At 41.7% G+C, this 20,621-nt stretch overlaps 1 protein-coding gene across 1 annotated transcript in view; it reads left to right on the forward strand.

Moving 5' to 3' along the window:
• Positions 1-1,435: 1,435 nt before the first annotated feature.
• Positions 1,436-20,621, forward strand: part of LOC141796118 (voltage-dependent calcium channel subunit alpha-2/delta-4-like) — an 81,843-nt gene continuing 62,657 nt past the window's right edge. Inside the window, exons 1-8 of the mRNA XM_074677059.1 lie at positions 1,436-1,563; positions 10,851-10,932; positions 16,170-16,286; positions 16,486-16,545; positions 17,304-17,466; positions 17,558-17,689; positions 19,685-19,745; positions 20,325-20,475. Coding sequence (XP_074533160.1) covers positions 1,463-1,563; positions 10,851-10,932; positions 16,170-16,286; positions 16,486-16,545; positions 17,304-17,466; positions 17,558-17,689; positions 19,685-19,745; positions 20,325-20,475 — 867 coding nt within the window. The 5' untranslated portion in view covers positions 1,436-1,462. The remainder of the gene's footprint in view (positions 1,564-10,850; positions 10,933-16,169; positions 16,287-16,485; positions 16,546-17,303; positions 17,467-17,557; positions 17,690-19,684; positions 19,746-20,324; positions 20,476-20,621) is intronic.

The raw sequence follows: 20,621 nt of genomic DNA on the forward strand, positions 1-20,621 counted from the left end.
ATAAACTGCCAATGGGACAAGGAAAAATTGCAAGAAAATTTGCTTGAAACTGGAATAATGTCTTAAAACAAGTAACTTTTCTACTGAAAATAAGACAAAAATATTTGATAAGATTTCATTTTTTTCAGTGTACAACAGTAGGTTGGGGGGTGTCCTCAAAGTACATGTAAGGTTCAGTCTGTCAGATTGTTTTCTTGAGGGATGATTTCCTGTGTTCAGCAATGTTCAGTTTCTATGCAGGTGTGTAGCTCTATTTTATCACCTGGTTGAGTTTGCAACCCTGTTACACACCTGTATGACTGCGGAGGAATCCAGCCATGAAGTTAAAGCCAGAAAAGTCTTTTTATGACGTGTCACTTCTGCAGTCAGCTACGATCGTATTCCCTTTTATTTTCTTTAATTTGCTTTTAATTGTTTGGAGTATGTTTTCTTTTATGTGTCTGTTTTTCTCATGTTTTTAATTTAGTTTTATTTGTATCTACAGCTGTGGTTGCTTTTAAAAGTGCTTTATAAATAAAGTTGGTAGTTGGCTGAATCTACAGAGTTTTATTCAGCAGGAAATTTGCTGTGTAGGAAGACAGCTGGAAAAGTGTTTCTGCCATGAAGCCTCAGATCAGCTTCTCTCCTGAACTTGGGTTTGAATCCTTGCACAGGCTTCATTGAGCTGCATACCTGGAGACGAAGTCTCTGAAGGTGTGTTAGATCTTCACTTTCTGCCTTCCTCTGCAGCCAAACTGAACCTCAGAGTTTCTTTTCTTCTTCCGGCTGCTCTGATTGGTCGGAGGAGAGTCCATCTCTGCAAATCACTCTAATCCTCTTAGATAAAACCGAGCTCTCGTCCAATCCCCTGCCCCAATCCCTCCCCCTATCTCTCCCTCCGTTTCTCTCTGTCTGCCTCTTCATGGGGAAGAGCAGTTTTTAATCCAAGTGGATTATGTTGCAAATTGGGTGACAGTGGAGGAGAGTGGCTGCAGACCGCCGGCTTTTTGCCCTCATGAGCGTCTGCAGCGTGGAGAAATTAACCCCATCACTGACTTCTGTTTGATGAAGAAGAACCTGGATTAGACTTTGGGAGCATGGAGCAGGAGCAGGAGCAGAGGAGACTTCTCCATGTCAGAGTTTCATCCTGAAGTTTCTTCATTTTGTTGCATCAAATATCTTTCATCCTGTTTTTTTTTCCTGGCTTTAAAGTAGGAAAGAATCATCTGGAAGTTTCTTTAAAGAGGAGGAGAAGCTGAACCATAAGTGGAGAGAAGATGCCTGCAGCAGGAATGTTTCCTCAGGACATAAAGAGGATGATTCAGGATCTGGAGCCCCTCGCTGTGACTGTTAACCTCCGCCGTCTTTAGCCAACATGAGGAAACCTTTCCCCACAAACTCTTTATGATCCTCTACAACTTCCAGAGCTGATTTGTGAAACGCCGTCTGAGATTTTAGACTTTGGGAAGTGTTTGGGTGCAGGATGGAGGGCAGGACGCCAGGAGCGCAGACCCTGCTGGGGATTCTGGGATTTTTCCTCCTGTGGATTACAGCTCAGGCTCAGATGAAGATCCCACCGGAGACGTAAGTATCTCCACTCCTGCTCCCTGTCGCAGCCACCTGCTGTGCAGAACACATGAGCTGGTAAACTGATTTAACCCCCTTAATGTGCAGGTGTTGCCTCATGCCAGGTAAAGGAAGTTCAGGTTGGGAGTCTTGTTTGGTAAAGAGCAAAGTTCACTGGGTTTGAAGAGCGTTTGGCTGCGAGGTATCAGTTTGTAACAGCTGATTCAGGTCAGCATCAGCTGATCGATGAGTTTCAGCCTTTTTCATGACCTGTCACAGCTTCATCTGTCCCCCTTCCTTTGATCAGGTTTGGTCCTGTGAACATTGTGTTCTGTATCGCCCCTCGTGCTAATTTGTTTCAAACAGGCTTTCTGATTGGTCCTGTGTCAGATCAGTTAGGACAACAAGCTCCCAGAGTGCTTTCAGAAGGTCCTGAGGGAGTATGTTTATGTCTGCTCACTCTGTGTCGTAAATAGAAACAGAGGAGCACAGTGAGTCCTGAGGGAAGGTGTGATCAGCTGACACATTATTCCATGTGCCAACTTTACAACCACTTTAACCCTTCAGACTCTGGGAGTATACCCCGACTTCAGACAGTCTGAAATGTGTGAGCAGATTCTGTTCCAGTCGCCGAATTAACACTTGGGCAAACAATGAAATAAAACTTGATTAGTGGTATGCCTAAACCAGGTTAACGGCCCAAAAAGGCGTTAGATAAAATGGAGATATACCCCACCATTACAGGCTTTAACAGCAGGATTGCAGCGCCTTTTTGGCTTTTAAAAGGCAGACATCGCATGATGCGTTACCATTTGAGACGAAATATACTAACACAGTGGACAATCCTTTGGAAAGACGGTGATGTGTAGCCATATAGCAAATTTAGATCTTGGAGACACAACATTTTTCAGTCAACAGATGAGATAAGGGAGACAATCGAAGTCTCCAACAGTGGCGAGTGATATTCTACTGTGTGAACATTTCATTGACAAACTCTGCGCTAGAATTCCTTCATCTTTTGTTTAGAATCAGCTCCTATCACAGGTAACTGGCTCCACCTCCTTCTCATTCATCCCCGCAGCGTCTCAGCGCTTTAACACAGTCGGACGCTGAGCGTCTTCTGACTTCAGCGGGGAAGCGTAGAGTGGGTTGTTCCACTGTGGAAACTGGACGGTCATTGGATAAATGCTGGGCTCTGTCCCGCCCATCGGACGCTCAGCGTCTCTGGGGTCTATGAGGCAGTGGGCTGGCCTGGACGCTGGGCTTGTGCATGATGATTGGATGATCTGTCTGAGGCTGAATCCCTTTTTGATTGACAGTGAAATGAGCCAGTCAGAGATCTTGAAGTATAATCCTCCACCGGAGCATCTTCTGAGTTCTACATTCAGTTGTTCTGGACTGATCTGGAGGCTTTATCGATCCCCAGCGAGTTTACCTTTCTTAAAAATGATGAGTGTTGAGAGAAAACTGGTAAAGTCCCTGGAAAAAACACCTGGTTGGTTCGACAGGGTCACAGATCATTTTCTTGAAAAGGAACGGAGGGTAGGTCCTTGACTGACCAGCAGCCGCCACTGATCTCAAACCAGCGAGGCTCGCTACCTTCAGTTTCACAAGTTTGATTCGCTCTTTGCTTTAATACGTCTGGGTCCTTCAAGGTGAAATGTGTGGTGAAATGTTGGAGTTCATAAACTGCTTTAAGTTATTCATCAGGGCATTGCTGCAGCGCTTGTTCTGCAAAGCAGCTTTCATATTACTGATTTTATTTTTGAGGTTTTCTACTGTGCACTCGGATTTACTCTGTTCAAGATCGCCAAACTTTCTCTTTCTCTTTGTTTACCTGACTCTGTAATAACAGCTGTTTGTGTAATCTTGTAATAAAATCGCCATTTCTTCCGCTAAGAAATGTTTTTCTTGATCTTCTCTCAGTCACACTGTTATCTCTCGCCAGGTTTATTGTTGTTTATGAGTGGTAGACATGCACAGTTCAAGTTTGTTTGATGGGGTTTTCCAGGAGGTTCCCCGTAATCATGACGTAATCTGCACCTGTGTCTCTTTCATGGTGTAATTAGTTAACTGGCTGGTTATTTGCAGTCATGCATAAAGCGAACACTGCAGCCAAAGTAATAATATTACTTTACAATATAATAATATATTGTACAGGTGCTAAACAATAATATTTTTAGGCATTTTACTGCATTAGACTTGTTGTCTTCTACTCCATATGGTTGCAAGGCGCCACTCTGTTGGCTATGGCTGCCTTTTGCATCAGCTCTCTCTTCTTTGTCCTTTTCTTGTGATTTTTTTGTCTCTTTTACGTGATCTTTTTATTTGGAGTGGATCATTACTTTGTATGGTTCGTTGGTCTGTCATGGACACCAAGTTTTTTGTGTCTTCACAAATGTTTTTGATGCTTTTGCTCCTGTGTTTGTCTGGAAATCCGACATGTAACCATGGCTGCATTGTTTACATGTGAAATCAGCTGTTAGCAGCCTGTAGCATGTCAACGCTAACTGGTGCAAGGCCTGATGTTCCCCTACAAGGTGAGGAGAAGGAGGTGAGGACGACGTGCTGGTTCTCAGGTGTGAGCTAAGAAGTGAAGTTATTGGGAACATAAGATCTATCTCCAATAAGATGGACAAACTAGCTGTGCTAACCCAGTAACAGAGGGAATACCAGAAGTCAGAGTAGCATCATGCTATTCACAGACATGGCTAACAGAGCTAACACCAGACACCAACGCCACATTGGAAGAGCTTCACCTGCTGTGAGCAGACAGGATCCAGGAGACAGAGACTGAACAGACTGCTGAAGAAGCTCAGTCCTGGACCCTGTGGAGGTGGAGGCTGGCTGACTGGACAATGATGGACAAGCAGTCAGCATCTATGTTCTCATGGACATTTTGGCACTTTCTATACACTTTCTTACTTTTGTTTTCTTGATTGCTGCTCTGACTCCTCCTGAATCTATTCTATTAATCAATAAAATATGAGTTTTAAATGCCCTACAAAAGCTTAATCAACAAAAAGTCTTCTGGAAATCCACCTGTCAAACAGTCCTGATGGTGTGTCGATCTCTTGTCAGACTTCGACCTGCATGAACTCATTACGATGAAGCTGTGGTACATCTGTATCCCTCTGCAGCTGCATGGAGGACTAACTCTCCCTCCTCTTTCACCATCTGTGTGAGCGGCTCAGCGCGCCCGGCCATCAGCCAACAACCTCGGCCTGTTAGCCCGGTCACCTTCCACTCTGACCCACATTCAGCTCTCACACATCGGCACGAGCCTGAACGAAGACCTTTGTGTTATGCGTTCAGGCTCTGACCAAATCTCCTCTGCCATTTCAGACATGATGGGTAGAGAAAACTGTGACTGAAGTTAATTTGGTCATAATTTTGTCAGAAGTACTGTTACGTTGTAAACTGCATGCTCTGATGAGCTACAAAATCTGTCAAATTACCTTTAAGCCCTCCAAAAAACATACAAAATATCACAATGGGTCAAATGCACCTCTAATTAACTACCTGCAAATATCACGCGGGCTCCTCTGACCTCTGGATACCCGACACAGATTGTAGTTTTTGTTGCATAACTGCTTGTGGCCCTCTGTCTCTTGTGGTAACGGTTCGACCTTCTCTCAGCTGGTTGTAACCCTCTGGATTTAGCAGATGATGGCTGTGTTTTCTGTCTTCCTGTCCAGGTTATCAGCAGATTTGGTTTAAATCTGCAGCTCAAATCAGCCTCGGCACCACGGAGCGGCTGATTGGTTTTCGAGGTGATCTTGATAGAGGATTAAATTTGGGTGATTTTGGTGGAATTCTGGTGACAGATGGAAAACCTAACAGGTGTGAAGTTGTTGTAAGATGATTAATTTCTGCATCTATGAACACAGAAGCTTCAAGGATACGATGTGCTGGTGAAAACGACCTTAAATATAAGTTTGAGGAAGTTGTTTAGCGAGGTTGGAGTCAGAGTGAGATGTGTAAAGCTCTTTGTGCTGTTTGAGCTCCTTTGTTAAGAGCTTGGGCTGAGATGCAGGACTTAAAAGTAAATCTGTGAGAGACTGACGGAAGGATTTATGAAGGATTGTTGCTTCAGTGTGAGCTGCAAATGGAAGAAAAGCTGTTTCATAAATCAATCGATGAATTATTTTTTGTGAATGTCAGAGGTTACCACAGGATGCCGGAAAAACCAGCAGTTTTGGGTCAAACTCAGTGTTACGCCATTTAAAGAGATTCAGATGAAATCCAGCACCAACATTTGGCAGAAATGGCACAAACTGACCTTTGCCAGGCTGAAACGAAGCACATCCAGACTGGTGTCGGGCATATACAGTGGGGAAAATAAGTATTGAATGCATTAACTTTTTTCTCACCACATTTATTTCCAAAGATGCAATTCAAACAAAATTTCTACCAGACATTGGTATTAACTCAAATAATCCACACATGAAAAGAAATTTCAACGTTCAGGTCCATGAATAATGATTATGTGGAATTAAGTACGATAACACAGGAAAAAAGTATTGAACACGCTAACTGAGACTCATCTAATACTTAGTGGAGAAGCCTTTGTTTGCAATGACAGCTTCCAGAAGCTTCTTGTATGTTTGAACTAATGGCCCACACTGCTCAGGTGTGATTTTGGCCCATTCCTCTGCACAGATTGTCTTTACATCTGGAATATTCTTTGGTGCCCTCTGGTGAACCCTTTTCTTTACTTCTTTCCACAAATGTTCAGTTGGATTGAAGTCAGGTGATTGACTAGGCCATTCTAACAGATTGATTTTCTTTTTCTGAAACCATTTGAGAGTCAACTTTGCCGTGTGCTTTGGATGGTTGTCCTGCTGGAAGGTCCAGCCACGTCTCATCTTCATCATCCTGGTGGATGGCAGCAGATTCATATCAAGAATTTCCCCATACATGGCTCCATTCATTGCTCCATCAGTTATATGAAGTTTGCAGACACCATGAGATGAGAAACAACCCCATGCCATGATGCTTCCACCTCCAAACTTCACTGTTGGTGTAGTGTTTTTTGGCTGATGTGCAGAGCCATTTCTCCTCCAAACATGGTATGTAGTATGACAGCCCAAAAGTTCAGTTTTGGTCTCATCTGACCAGACAACATTCTCCCAGTATTCTACAGGCTTGTCAAGATGCTGTTTAGCAAACTTTAAACCAGCTTCAACATGCCTTTTCTTGAGGAATGGAGTCTTGCAGGCCCAGCGTCCATAGAGGCCATGGCGGTGGAGTGTATGGCCTATTGTTTTCTCTGTAACAATTGTACCTGCTGCCTCCAAGTCTTTCTGGAGCACTTTCAGGGTGGTCCTTGGCTGGTTGAGTACTCTTCTGACTATCTTTCTGACTCCCTGGTCAGAAATCTTTCAAGGAGCTCCTGTGCGTGGCGTGTTGATGGTAAGGTGGTACTTCTTCCACTTGTGAATAATGGCCCCAATGGTGCTGACTGGAATATTCAGGTGCTTTGATATAAGTCTGTAACCAGTTCCATTCTGATGCTGAGCAACAATCAGGTTGTGAATGTCTTCAGAGAGCTCTTTGCCTTTACCTCTTCCTCGTTCTTGTTTTGGCTGTAAATCCACCAACCTGTTTACTCCTGGTGTAGCTCCGTTCATTATGCCCGTTTGTTGCCGTGGTCAAGTTAAATATGATCTGGTTTGGACACAGTTTGTTTGATTTTGAAAGTCATTAGGCATTTTAAATGTATTGCATGTGCAACTTCCTGCCCGCATGACACGTTATATATATATATATATATATATATATATATATATATATATATATATATATATATATATATATATATATATATATATATATATATATATAAATTGACACACAACAGCTTCAGCATCCAATGACCATTACTATAAATTTGATGTTATTGACTATTTGAACATTTGATAATCATTGCCCATCCCCAGTTAAAACATTAGGTTAACTTTCACGATAAATACTTTGAGGAGAGGATTATCATTGGGGTGGGGAGCACTGGGACTCTTCGGTCTTGTGTGTCCAGCTGTCTGGCAGCTCTGCTACTTGCTGGACTGAACACAGGGATGGTGTGAGTTGATGGATTTGATTTGATTTCAGAATGGACACAGTTTTTCTGACTTTTCAGACAGCCTTGTTGGGCTCTGTGCCTTCAGACATCACGTCTGTGACTCCATTTGTCAGTCTTCTGGAGAACTCTGCCCCCATTGTTTCATTTTTGGCCTTTTTGTTTTTTAAGCCAATTTGATTTAGTTTATCTCTGTGTCTCTCCAGTTTTCATCCCTTTGGAGCTGTGGTTGTGAGCAATGTCTGTGACAAGGAGAAGCCACTTCTCACCGATGGACAGCGTCTACTGCTGTTAACCAAAACTGGCATTAAAAGGATCAAGACCTTGGAAACAAGTCTGTCTCAATGCTTACAAAAATTTATGAAGGTGAAAATATCAGCAACAGTCTTAAAATGTATGAGTGATGATAACAATTTGGTTGTGACGTAACAACAGGTAGAAAGCTTGGGCTGGACCAGACAAACTGTTGGGTTATCTTCTGCGATATCTTGTTGGGTTAAGTCAACTTAAAACAGGGTTAGACCAACTCTTAGTTCCTGTTTTAGGAAAGAAACAAGAATCTACCTTGAGCAAACATTTGACAACATTAGCTAATAAGTAGAAACGTCGGGGAGAACAAGAGTCGTTGATGAACCACCATCTGTCTCAACCTGGAGAGGAGGGAAACTTGGAGGGTGGTATGGCAACAGAACAAAACAAACAAAAACAATAGCCTTCCAAAGCAGGTGTAAGCTGTTTAAAGGAGTTAAACTTAGTAAATCCTGTCCTCAGCATGCTGAACAGACGCTGAGTCAGAGTCAGAAACTCTCTGTGAGACACTCCAAAGCAAACTGTGCAGAAGATGATTGGAAAAGCGCGTTAGAAACTCCTAAGTTCTGGTTCTGGTCCACTTTTTGAACCACTAAACAATCATTTCCAGAATAAATGTGTCTGTCTTTCAGTGGGAGCTGAACTCTGCAGACTCAGGAACAGCTGGCTCTCACTGTAATCTGTAGAGATGAAATGTTTTGCACAGGTTCCTGTTTTTGAGAAGATTATTTTCTGGCCTTTATACCTGCATCGATAGGACAGGAAATGTGAGGAGGTGACATTTAAATGTCCTAAATCTGCAACTTTAGCCAAACCATGTGGAGCCCCAGTTTTACCAGCTCAAATTTAGTCATGTGAGTACAGGATCTGTAGGGCTGGATTTTGAGTGCTGGGGCTCTTTTGGTTACTTTGTGATTTGTATTGTAGCAGTCTGAGAGCCTGTTAATGACTTAGCTTCCTGGAGTGATGGTCTACTGCATGGGGCATGAAATGTTAGTAAGAGTCATGTGTCTGTCTCTGCTTCTCCACGGCAGAAGAGCTGACAGGTTCGGGCAGTCCCAAACATTCTGTCGTGGATGCACAAGACTTCTGTTTTTCCCTGATGCTCACTGAACTACATCAACAGCAGTGGCGTGCCCAGACTTGAAGGTCAAAGGGTAAAAAAACATAAAGGCACAGGGTGTTCTCACCACTAAGAGGGCACTAAAACCCACTTTTGTTGTTGTTGCTGTTGTTTGTTTGCTTTTTTGTGGGCACCCAAGAGGGCTGTTAAGTGTGTTTTACCAACCAGGAGGGATCTTTGGTACATATTTTGGCTCCCAAAAAGACACTTTAGCGCTACAGAGTAAGAGTGCACTTAAGCCCGTTTCCACTAAGCGGTTCAGTTCGGTTCATCTCAGCAATGGACGCATTTTACGGCGTTTCCACTGACTTATCCCAGGACAGATCCCAAAATAACTGAGATGAGCCGTCTTACTTTTTGGGACCCTTTCGTATGGGTTCCAGACTGAACCGATCCGCTCTCAAAAGGTGGAGTTACAACACTGCAGACCATTGATTGGTCGAAAAAATCGTCACTTCCTGTGCGACAGCGGCTGTATTTCTCCCAGCGGCACACAGACTTCTCTGAAACAAAACTTGATTGTTCTTTGTATCAAAGAGCTACATGCCAACCACAGAGTGGACGAAATGCTGCATGTCTTCTGTCGTTGCTCTTTGTTTACTGTGTTGCATTTTTCTTCTTCGTTGGATTTATCCAGCTTACTACAAGAGGGCACAGTTTGCTGTGGAAACACAAAAGGAATCAAGCTTAACCAAACCGTACTGAACCTACTGTACAGCTTGGTAGAATGTATGCTTTGCCTTCCAAGAAGACACTTTGGTGTGTTTTGGCCCCAAAGAAGGCACTCTACTTTCATTTTAGCCCCCAAGAGGGCACTTTCGCGTGTCTTTTTGCTTCAAATAGGGCACTTCAGTGTATTTTTCAACAAACAGGCAACAGGGAGGGATAGTTGCCTCACCTGCCCCCCTCTTGTGCACACCACTGATCAACAAACAATCATAATGAGTGGAGCCAGGTCGGGAACCAACAAGTTAGAGGTTTTAAGACGCCTCTGACGACTGCCTGGACGAGGAGACACTTGTCCATGGAGTTAGAAAAACATTGATCATGTAGGAATCCTTGGTGTTGTGACTCTAGTTGTCTGGCAGTGCTGTCCCATACAACTCTACACAGCCAGTGGGTATCGATGGACAAGGGAGCATGGGGCCAAACCACAACAGAGACAGACTGAGTACAGATCTTGAGAAAGCAGAATACTGATAATCAACAACTAACAGATCAATGGATGTGTCCCTGGCTCCGTCCTAGAGCCAAAGCCGGCATCAGTGTGTGAATAAATATAAATGCAGTTTAATAATGCTGATGGTCCCCTTACTACAGCAGCTTCCACCATCAAAGACTAACTAGAAAAGCTCTATGTAAGTCCACTTGACACCAGTGTCTGAAATTGATTTTCATTTTTTCATTATATTAGATATTAACAGCCCAAAAGACATCAGGAAGAAGAATGTTTGCATTGTCAACTCTGAGACTCAGTTTTCAGGGTCAGGTGTGACAGACTCTGCCTCCTCCCCACTGTGTGTGTTTGTGTTTGTAATTTGTGCTGAACAGACACCTGCAGCTCTCTGCGGTGACCCACATCAGGAACAGATTATCTAAATCTCTCCATCACTGTCACATTTAACGTCTTTTTCTGTTTTTAATTTACAGCTTCACGTCATCACCTCACAGACAAATTTCAGAGACTCAAAAATCATCCTGTTTGAATCACATGAATACGTTCTTCACAAGTCCATCTGATGAATGAGAACATCAAGAAAAAGATCAGTTAACAGCTGTTTGTTTGTGTTTCAGGGTGCAGCAGTGGGCGTCTGTGATCTCTGTTCAGCTTCGAGAGGTCAGCACCAAATACTCCGGCTCTCTGCTGCTACAGAAGGTAAAGAAAGTCCATAAATCTTCCTAGAAGGTTTCAAGCAAATGTCTTTTATGTCATTTTGAGCTGTGGTAGTGACATACGTGTGTTTCAGTCTCACTGTGCTCAGCCTTTGAAATGCAAGTGGTCCAGTTTGGATCAGTACGGTTTGGTACAGGTCACCGAAGCCAGATCCTGGTTATGTTTCCGCTGCCAACCATGCCCTTCTTGGTAGGCAGTGTGTAAGCCAGATACTGAAAGCTGCGTCAGTTACATAGTAGCTTGATGCCATCGCGCACAGCACAGTGTATCCCCCTGATAAATCCAACAAAGAAGAAAAATACAACACAGTCAACAAAGGATAGAAGACATCCAGCTGTTTGTTTGTGATTGGCATGTAGTTCTTTGTTACTCCCATCACATGAGAAGTGACAATTCTTTCAACCAATCAACAGACTGCAGTGTTCCTAGCTCCACCTTTGGGGGTCAGATGGGGTAAGTCTTCCACCCCAACAGAAGGGCCTCCTGCTAAAAACATGAAATAGCTTTCACACCCTTTCACACATCCAGTTCTTGAAAATTATGAACTGTTCATATTTATATGCGAAGGTACAGGTATATCTGTAACGCACTTGGGTTGTGATGATATGTGTGAATAAACTAAACTAAACTAAACTAAAGCCGCATTTCCACCAAGCAGACCGGTTCGGTTCGTCTCGGTTCGGCGCGCATTTTGTGCCATGTCCACTGACTTATTCCAGGACAGATCCCTAAAAACCGAGACGAGCCGTCCCACTTTTTGGGACACTTTCATATGGGTGCCAGACTGAACCGATCCGCTCTCAGAAGGTGGAGCTACAGCACTGCAGACCGTTGATTGGTCGAAAGAATCGTCACTTACCCCGACAGCGGCTGCAGTTCTCCTGGTGGAACACGGACTTCTCTAAACAAAGCTTGATTGCTCTTTGTATCAAAGAGCTACATGCCAATCACAGAGAGGATGAAATGTTGCATGTCTTCATCTTTGCTCTTTGTTTACTGTGTCATGTTTTTCTTCTTCGTTGGATTTATTTGCGGGGTAAGCTGCTACGGCGTCACGCCATTGTTTAACAGCTGCGCCTTTTGGCATCCGGCTACAGTTTGCTGTGGGAACGCAAACGGGATCAGACTCAACAGTACCAAACTGTACCAAACCGAACCGGACTGCTTGGTGGAAACGCGGCTTCAAACTAAGAGTACCAAAAAGTAAGAATTTGGGCAAAAAATAATAATTTGGGCACCTGTCCCACTTTTAGTCAAAGGAGACGCCACAAAATGTGTACCAAGACAAACCAAACTGAACCACTTGGTGGAAACACAGCTATATACTCTACATGAAAAACAAAGACAAAGTTTCTCCTGATGGTCAAAAACCGGCCTCAATGGCTGTTTGGATGTAAAAATTAGAATTCTGTTGCAGTTAGCAGTAGGGATGGGTACCGAATTAGGTACTTTTAAAGGTATCGACCGAATTCTGTCAAAAGTACCGGGTATCGATTCATGTAAAACCAAAAGGTACCGTGTTTAGGTACCTGAATGCATCCTTGTGACTGTGAGGGAGTGGAAGACTAGGGGATTTTCCATGCTGGACATGAACACAGCATTGCAAGGTTAAATATTGAAGAATACATTTGTTAAATTGAATTTTTTTTATTTTTTGTTATTAAACAAATTGATATTTTTTACCGCATAAACACAAAAAGGTACGGAAATTTGGTACCGTTGAGTACTGGTACCAATTGCCAGGTACCAGGCATCGATACCGTATCGTTTCAGATGTGAAAGGTACCCATCCCTAGTTAGCAGATTCATACATTTCCCAGAATTTCACCTGACATCCAAAAACAAGAAGAGTTTAAAAGGGAAAGTTTTGAAAACAGTTTTCAGTTATTTGGACATAAACAAGACTATCGTCTGCATAACAAGTGATCTTTCACACTGTTTTTTCATTCAGTTGTTGGTTTTTCTTTGGAATATTTCCTGACTTCTTGAATTTCTATAACTTCTGACAAACTCTGTAAAGACCTGGCTAAATTTCCTGAATCTTTGAGTCTAGTAATAGATGGTTTTCAACATTAAATTTAGTCCACATTATAGTAGAGCAATGTTGATGTGTAAGTAAAAGAGGACATCATCTGCATAAAGAGATATCTTGGTGCACATATTGTTTGTTTAACAAAGATTGCATTTGTCGAGGGAATCTCTTGTAATAAAGTTGTAATATAGCGTGTGTGTTAGTGTGTAAAAGCTTGTGTCTGTCCATTAATATCTTTACCAGGCAGCCCAAACACACACACAGGGATCACAGTAATGCCCAGATTGAGGACCGAGCCCTCTTTAACGGCGTCAGGATTTGCGGCTTTTCTGATTTCAGCCATTCATCCATTTATCTGCCAGATTTAGATTTATCAAAAGCAGTCTGCTTTCAAATACAACACCACGATTTGTTGTTGAACCAGGAAACCTCTCCGTCAAGAATGTAAATTTAAGTGTGGTCATTTTATTGTGTGAGTTAATGTCATGGTTAGTTTTATGTCTGTTATCTTTTATCTTTTGGGGAAGGGAAATAATGGACATTAGACCATTTTACTCTGTATTTTGATGTAAATCAGTGAAAAAACTGATCTAGAGATGAACTTCTACTACAAAAACCTGCAGTCTTAGTTTTACTTTTAAGCATGGTATATGCTCCCAAACCATAATCCAAGAAATCTACCATTCTCTTAACAGATATAATTTTACGGCTTTGTGAAAAACCCTTAAAAATCTCTCCCAGGTTCAGCTCTTCTCCGCGGTAACGCTGACTGAACTGTTTGGCTCATCAGTAAGTGGGTTGCTTGGTCTAAGTGGCATTAAAGAAAGACTTAATCGATTGAATCAGAGTCAATGCCGTACTTGGACATCCCAGCTCAACCTTAGCTGGCTCATCCAGCTCCAGCCTCATCCAGCTCCAGCCTCATGATCCAAAGAAAGTGACCTGATTAGCCCGTAACAGACACAGAACCAAATCACAGCGGCTACCTGTTAATCCCAGAGAGTTTCCCCGAAACTGAAATATCTACTCAAAACAATCTGCCAACTCTATCAGGTCAGTTTCACTGGCTCACCTGAAGAAACCAAGAAACTGGACCAGGTATGGACTTAAAGGCTGCAGTGCAGACCTTAGCTACCCTGGATGCAATGATTTAAACACAGTAGGTCAAGTAGCCTCATGTAAGATGGAAGATAATACCAACAATTGCAGAATATTAAACTGTGTTTATGCTACTGACTCCACTGAGTATATCCATGCTTTGACAGGCAGAGTAAAACAGTTTATAAGTGTTTGTTCAGACTTTGTTCCTCCTGCTTTCATTCTTTATAGAGGGATTATTTGTTTGTTGTATCAACAACGCCAGACTGATGCAGAAGCACTGTGGAGTATAAAGGTTTGTCAACGGACGTGGGGGAGTTAACCACCAAAAAACATATTTTTAAACAAAATATAATCACTTACGCAGATGGTAAACAGCTCCCAGGTTTGTGAAATAGCAGTGAGTAGACAGAAGAGATCAGCAAGTGGACAGATATTAGGTGGACAGACGTTTTTAGCAGAGAAATTCAGCGTGTACCCAGAGAGCAATTTAAACATACAACTGTCACTCGATGCTCGGCATTATCCGTGGCCTCTTACCAGACTTTGACAGACCAGGATGTAAACATGTGTCAATAAATCAGAAAACTCTCCCACCCTGCTGAGTCTGAGACAGTGAGACCTGGTTCATAATAAAAGAACCAGAAAGCTACGTCCAGGGTAATTATTTACCCGCAGACGTCGCTGGTGTTCCAGTGTAAAGTGTGACCCTGTTAAGTGGTGACTCTCAGCTGTTAATCACTGATTCTGTCGGCTGAGAGTCACCAGTTAGCATGGTCGCTGTTAACTCCAAAACACCGGTTGCTCTGTGACGGTCCAAACTCAATCGTTGTTGCCTCTGTTGTACAGTATCATTTCTAAAAACTGACCACAGAACAACTGTACATTTTGATGCTGCTAACAGGTTCAATTTAGTGTTCAAAAAACGCAAGCTCGTCTGAATCATAGACTGTAGTTTCGCAGACATCACCCGTCTGTTTCTGAAACGGAAAATGAAGCAGATCGGCTATAGGGGCCATATTGGTAGTGGCAAGGGCTTTGCCTACAGCTATAGGGCGCCAGCCGTCACGTGACCCTCAGCTGTGCCTCTTATTAGGGGAGCTCGCGATCTTAATATCCTCTGAACGGCCACGTTAGAAAAAAATTCACTCCCCGTACAGTGGGCTTTTTTTTGTCTTGGTGTGTTTGTGACTTCCTGTACTTCCGGAGCCACCCTCAAGCGAACACTCTGCTAACAGCAGATTTTAGCACTTCAGCATTGTCTCATATTCTCAGACCGGAGGTTGCCGCTTGGTCTGAATGAATGGAGCTAAACACTGCTTCTGTGGTCAAGATGCGTGTGTATCTTTATGATGACGTCGTCATAAAGATCTGTATCGAGGGATTATGATCCCTCTGTTGTTCCTGCACTGGAAAAACTGTAATCTTATCAAGTGGTTTTGTCTTACTTTCAGTAAAAAAATGCCTCTTTAGACTTAATAAGCCACAATTACCTAACCAGTCCAGAAAAATGTGTTACTTCAAGTTATTTAGAGAAAAAAATGAGGTCTGAAAATCTGTCAATGTAACAAGAACAAAATGCTCGAAAATGTGCTTAAAACTAGAATAATGTTTTAATAAAATTAACTTTTCCTTTGTTCCATTAGCAGATTTTTTTAATTGTTACAAGCAATTCAGACCGCATTTTGTCTTTAAATAACTTGAAACAAGACATTTTTCTTGACTTGTCAGGTGAATGTGGCTCATATCAGGTAAAACAAGACAAGTTTTACTTAAAATGAGACAAAAACAACTGATAAGATTTCAGTTTTTGTAGTGTGTAAACAACATAGACTTCTGATACCTGATTTGCCAATGCTTAAAACTTAAACCAAAACAAAGAAAAATCAGTAAAAGAAAAAAGAAGACTAGTTTAGGTTTTATATTTCTCTATAAAATGATAATCACACTGAAAACAAACGGTTGACCGATGACCCCAAATTGAAAGAGCAAAACTTCAACAGTCTTGGAAAGTTTCCTCTTCTGGGATTGACAAAAACGCGTTTTTTTAAAGATGAAAATATTAAATGTTTTCTCTGTTAATTCTCAGAAACTTAAAGACGTGGAGCCGATCGTTAAAATCGTGGAGCTGAACGGAGACGACTTGGTGAAAGATTACTCCGATGAGATTGAACGGATGTTGGGAAGCAAGATGAAGTCCGTGAAGGTGAGAATTAGAAAGCTTCACTCTCATCAGAGCCATTAAATTCAACAAATTTGATTTATTTCATTTAAGGATTGCTCAGCTGTTGCAGCCACTAGATCTTTACAACATTTTCCCAATCAGACAGAAAACCTCCATTTAAAAAAACTCCTGTTTTTAATTCCGTTGTATCCATAACTTTTTGTTTTCTGTCTTTGTTTAGAGGTTAGCAGAATCTGCAGAAGATGCCGATCTGTACCATGAGTACAACGCAACATTAGAGGTAAAACACCTGTTCCCTTCTCAAAACTAACACCCTGATGTTTCTAAAGGGCAGTTCCAGTCTTTTTCTGACTCTTCCTTGTCACATTCCCCTGAAGAAACCTACAGCATCCCATAAGAGTTGACCCTTCAGTGTTACTTGGTGTCAGATGGCTCAGATGATGAATATGTTAGCGTTAGCATATTAGCCCGCTCTGCCTGTGGGTTCTTTATGGATCAGAGGTAAATGCCAGCCAGTCTGTTGTGGTCTCTGCAGCAGATTGAGGTTTTAAAGCTTTAGCTGACACCTGAAATTAGATCAGATCAAACTTCACTGATCCGGTGAGGGAACTGGGTCAACAGCGCGGCCAAGACGCTACGCAGGGAAACACAACAAAACAAAGGAGGGATGGCCTTTACTCTGTGCAGTCATATTTAATCAGTTAAATAAAAAAAATACATACATAATGAATGAATTTAATCAGATGGCTATATTTTCAGAAGACGTTATTTCATTCGAATTATAGGTCAACAACACCAATTTTATTTTAGATGCTGTCTTGTGAAAACATTTCTCAATTTTTTTAAGGTCATAAAAAGCATTAACATTAATGTGAAAGTGTTTCATCACTACTGAAAACTCCTTGATGTAGCTTTAATTTAAAAAAAAAGAAAAGAAAAAAGAAAAAAAAGCTGTTGTTGCTATTTGTTTGTCACCTTTTTCTGTGAATATCAGCATCGTATTTTGAAAGGATCCACCTTTTCCTGTCTTGTGTTTAGTTTGATTACTACAACGCCATGCTGATAAACACGGCAGACGATGACGGGAACCCCGTGGAGCTGGGTGGAGATTTTCCTCTAGAGGAGAACGAACACTTCAACAACCTGCTGGTGAACACACAGCAGAGCAACATCCAGGTCCCCACCAACGTCTACAACAAAGGTCAGAGGTCATCCAACCCAAACATCCAGATTTCTCTGTATAAACTGATTCTTCAGGCACGACTTAGGATGTCCCTGTTTTGTTTGTGCAGACCCAAACATCCTCAATGCCATCTACAACTCTGAGGCGTTAAATGACGTCTTCATCGGTAACTTCCAGAAGGATCCGACGCTTACATGGCAGTTCTTTGGGAGCTCGACCGGCTTCTTCAGAATCTATCCCGGTGAGTTTCAGATTAATTAGATTGATCAATTAAAAGAAAATCTGTTTGTTTTGTTTTAAGGCTAAAACTGTTTAAGAAAGCCAGAGTGATGTTTTCAGATGTAACAAAAAATGTGAAAACTGTGTAGTATGAGAGTTGCTTTTCTTTCTGTTTGTAGCCTTAATAGTAATACAATGAACAGTGAAACTAAGACTCCCAAGAGGACATGTAATCATGAGGCCTCTGTGAAACTTATCAGACTCATTAGGAACAGATTTATAGCCAGCATCAAGTTTCTGTGTAATTTACATTTTACAGTGAAACTAGGACTTACATAAAACAGTCAAAGTCTGAAGCCTCTGTGCTCATTACTTTTCACAATGAAGCTGAGACTTGGTAGAAACAGATAAACAGGACTCACAAGGCTCTGTGCAACTAACTTTTGACAGTAAAACTGAGACTTAGTAGTAGCAGATATTCAGCCAGCATAAAGTTTCTGTGTAACTTATTCTTAACAGTGAAACCGAGACTCATCAGGAAAATGTTTATAGCCATCATTAAGTTTAATTTACCTTTCCCAAAGAGTGAAAACAGAATTTACAAAAAAAACGCCCAAGTGTAAGGTCTCTGAGCTAATTATTATTTACAGTGAAACTGAGACTTACCAGGAAGAAATTCAAGTTTCCTTGTAACTTTCTTTTAGCAGTGAAACTAAAAAATGTGAGACTCACTAAAAACAGATATATGGAAATCATTTGGCTCTGTGAAACTTTCATATAAAAGTGAAACTGAGACTTACTTGTTACAGATTTAGAGGAAAGCCTTTGCAAAACTTCCTATTTACAGTAAAGCTGAGACTCACTGAAAACAGGGGAATAATGAGCCAGAGTGAAGCCTCCATCCACCTTACATTGAACAGTGAAACTGAGACTTACTAGAAACGCATATAGCCAGCATTAGCCTTTGTGTTACTAATTATTATTTACAGTGAAACTGAGACTTACCAGAAACAAATTAATAGCTAGCATCAAGTTTCTTTGTAACCTTCTTTTAGCAGTGAAACTAAAAAGTTTGAGACTCACTAGAAACAGATATATGGCAACAATTTGGCTCTGTGAAACTTACATTTAAAAGTGAATCTGAGACTTACTTGTAAAAGATTTAGAGGGAAGCCTTTGCAAAACTTACTATTTACAGTAAAGCTGAGACTCACTGAAAACAGGTGAATAATGAGCCAGAGTGAAGCCTCTGTCTACCTAACATTGAACAGTGAAACTGAGACTTACTGGAAACGCACATAGCCAGCATAAAGCCTTTGTGTTACTAATTATTATTTACAGTGAAACTGAGACTTACCAGAAACAAATTTAGAGCTAGCATCAAGCTTCCGTGTAACTTTTTTTCAACAGTGAAACGAAAAAGCGTGAGATTCACTAGAAATGGATATATGGCAATCATTCAGCTCTGTAAAACTTACATTTAAAAGTGAACCTGAGACTTACTAAAAATATTCAAAGGGAAGCCCTTGCAAAACTTCCTATTTACAGTAAAGCTGAGACTCACTGAAAACAGGTGAATAATGAGCCAGAGTGAAGCCTCTGTCCACCTTGCATTAAACAGTGAAACTGAGACTTACTAGAAATGCATATAGCCAGCATAAAGACTCTGTGTTACTACTTATATACAGTGAAACTGAGACTTATCAGAAACAAATCAACATCTGTATTTCTAATAAAAACCAAAAAATTACAGTAAAACTTTGCAAACATGTCTGGAGGTGCCAGTTCTGATCACATGGTCACTTCTCAAATTGAAAATCAGGTCATAAATGAGGGAAATATTTTTTCAGTTGATAGATTTTGAGGCCTGCACTCCCACAAAACTTTACTGATCCAAGTCACTAAAAATTAGTTTACATTGTTATTTTACTCAAAAGAAAAATGACTGAAATACAGCTTCAAAAAATGTTTGTTAAACTGCCTGTGCTTTCTAATGACTGATAAAATGTTTTCACAGGTATCAAATGGACTCCAGATGCAAACGGTGTGGCAGCTTTTGACTGCCGAAACAGAAACTGGTGAGTTCAGATCGAGTGGTAACCAGATTAGAGAAAAAATGCTGATGCAGAGGTGTTTGAAACTGAAAAAGTCTCCCAGTACAGTATTTGCTTGATCAGCGCCATGGCTGACTGTCTCTCCCCGCTCCAACAGGAGTAAACCAAACAAAAACAGTGTCAGTCTGTCTGCTGGATGTGTGTCAGCTGAGCAGCGGCCAGCCAGAGTCCTGATCCTCTGCAAAAGACGATAAGCTGCTCCTTAGCCGGGTCACTGCTGCCCACATGGCACCATATGTGTGTGTTCATGCATTTGTTAATAATACCACAGAGCTGCATATGTCCCCGAACGCGTCGGCATGCTGCATCACCGCAGCTGAGGTGGAAAAGCTGCATCTGCTGGCAGGAAATGTGACTCTGAGTCATAAAATTGTTCTTGTGAGCAGTGTGGAGTAACACGAGCGGTTTGTGAAGAAGCAAAAGCTCAAAGAACTCCTCCAAGATTTCTAACAAACTAATATGTCCCCAATTTTGCCAGGGTGGATAAGCTATTTCTGATGTATGAATAAAATTCTCAGTGAGTGTCTCCTGTGGTGTGTTCAGGTACATCCAGGCTGCCACATCCCCCAAAGACATCATCATCATGGTGGACATCAGTGGGAGCATGAAGGGGCTGAAGATGACCATCGCCAAACACACCATCAACACCATCCTGGACACGCTGGGAGAGAACGACTTTGTCAACGTCATCGCTGTGAGAATAACCCACAGTTACACACATAAACACACACAATTACACACATTTTTTAAAGACTGGACGATTTTACACCACAGCAGTGGTCGAGTAAGAGTTTTAAACCTTTAACGCCAGGTAAACATTAAGGAACACGACTCTATAAG

The sequence above is a fragment of the Halichoeres trimaculatus genome, unplaced genomic scaffold (genome assembly GCF_033239565.1).
Source record: "Halichoeres trimaculatus isolate MK-OKI-2021-1 unplaced genomic scaffold, fHalTri1.1 fHalTri1_scaffold_10, whole genome shotgun sequence".
In the NCBI taxonomy this organism is placed as follows: Eukaryota; Metazoa; Chordata; class Actinopteri; order Labriformes; family Labridae; genus Halichoeres; species Halichoeres trimaculatus.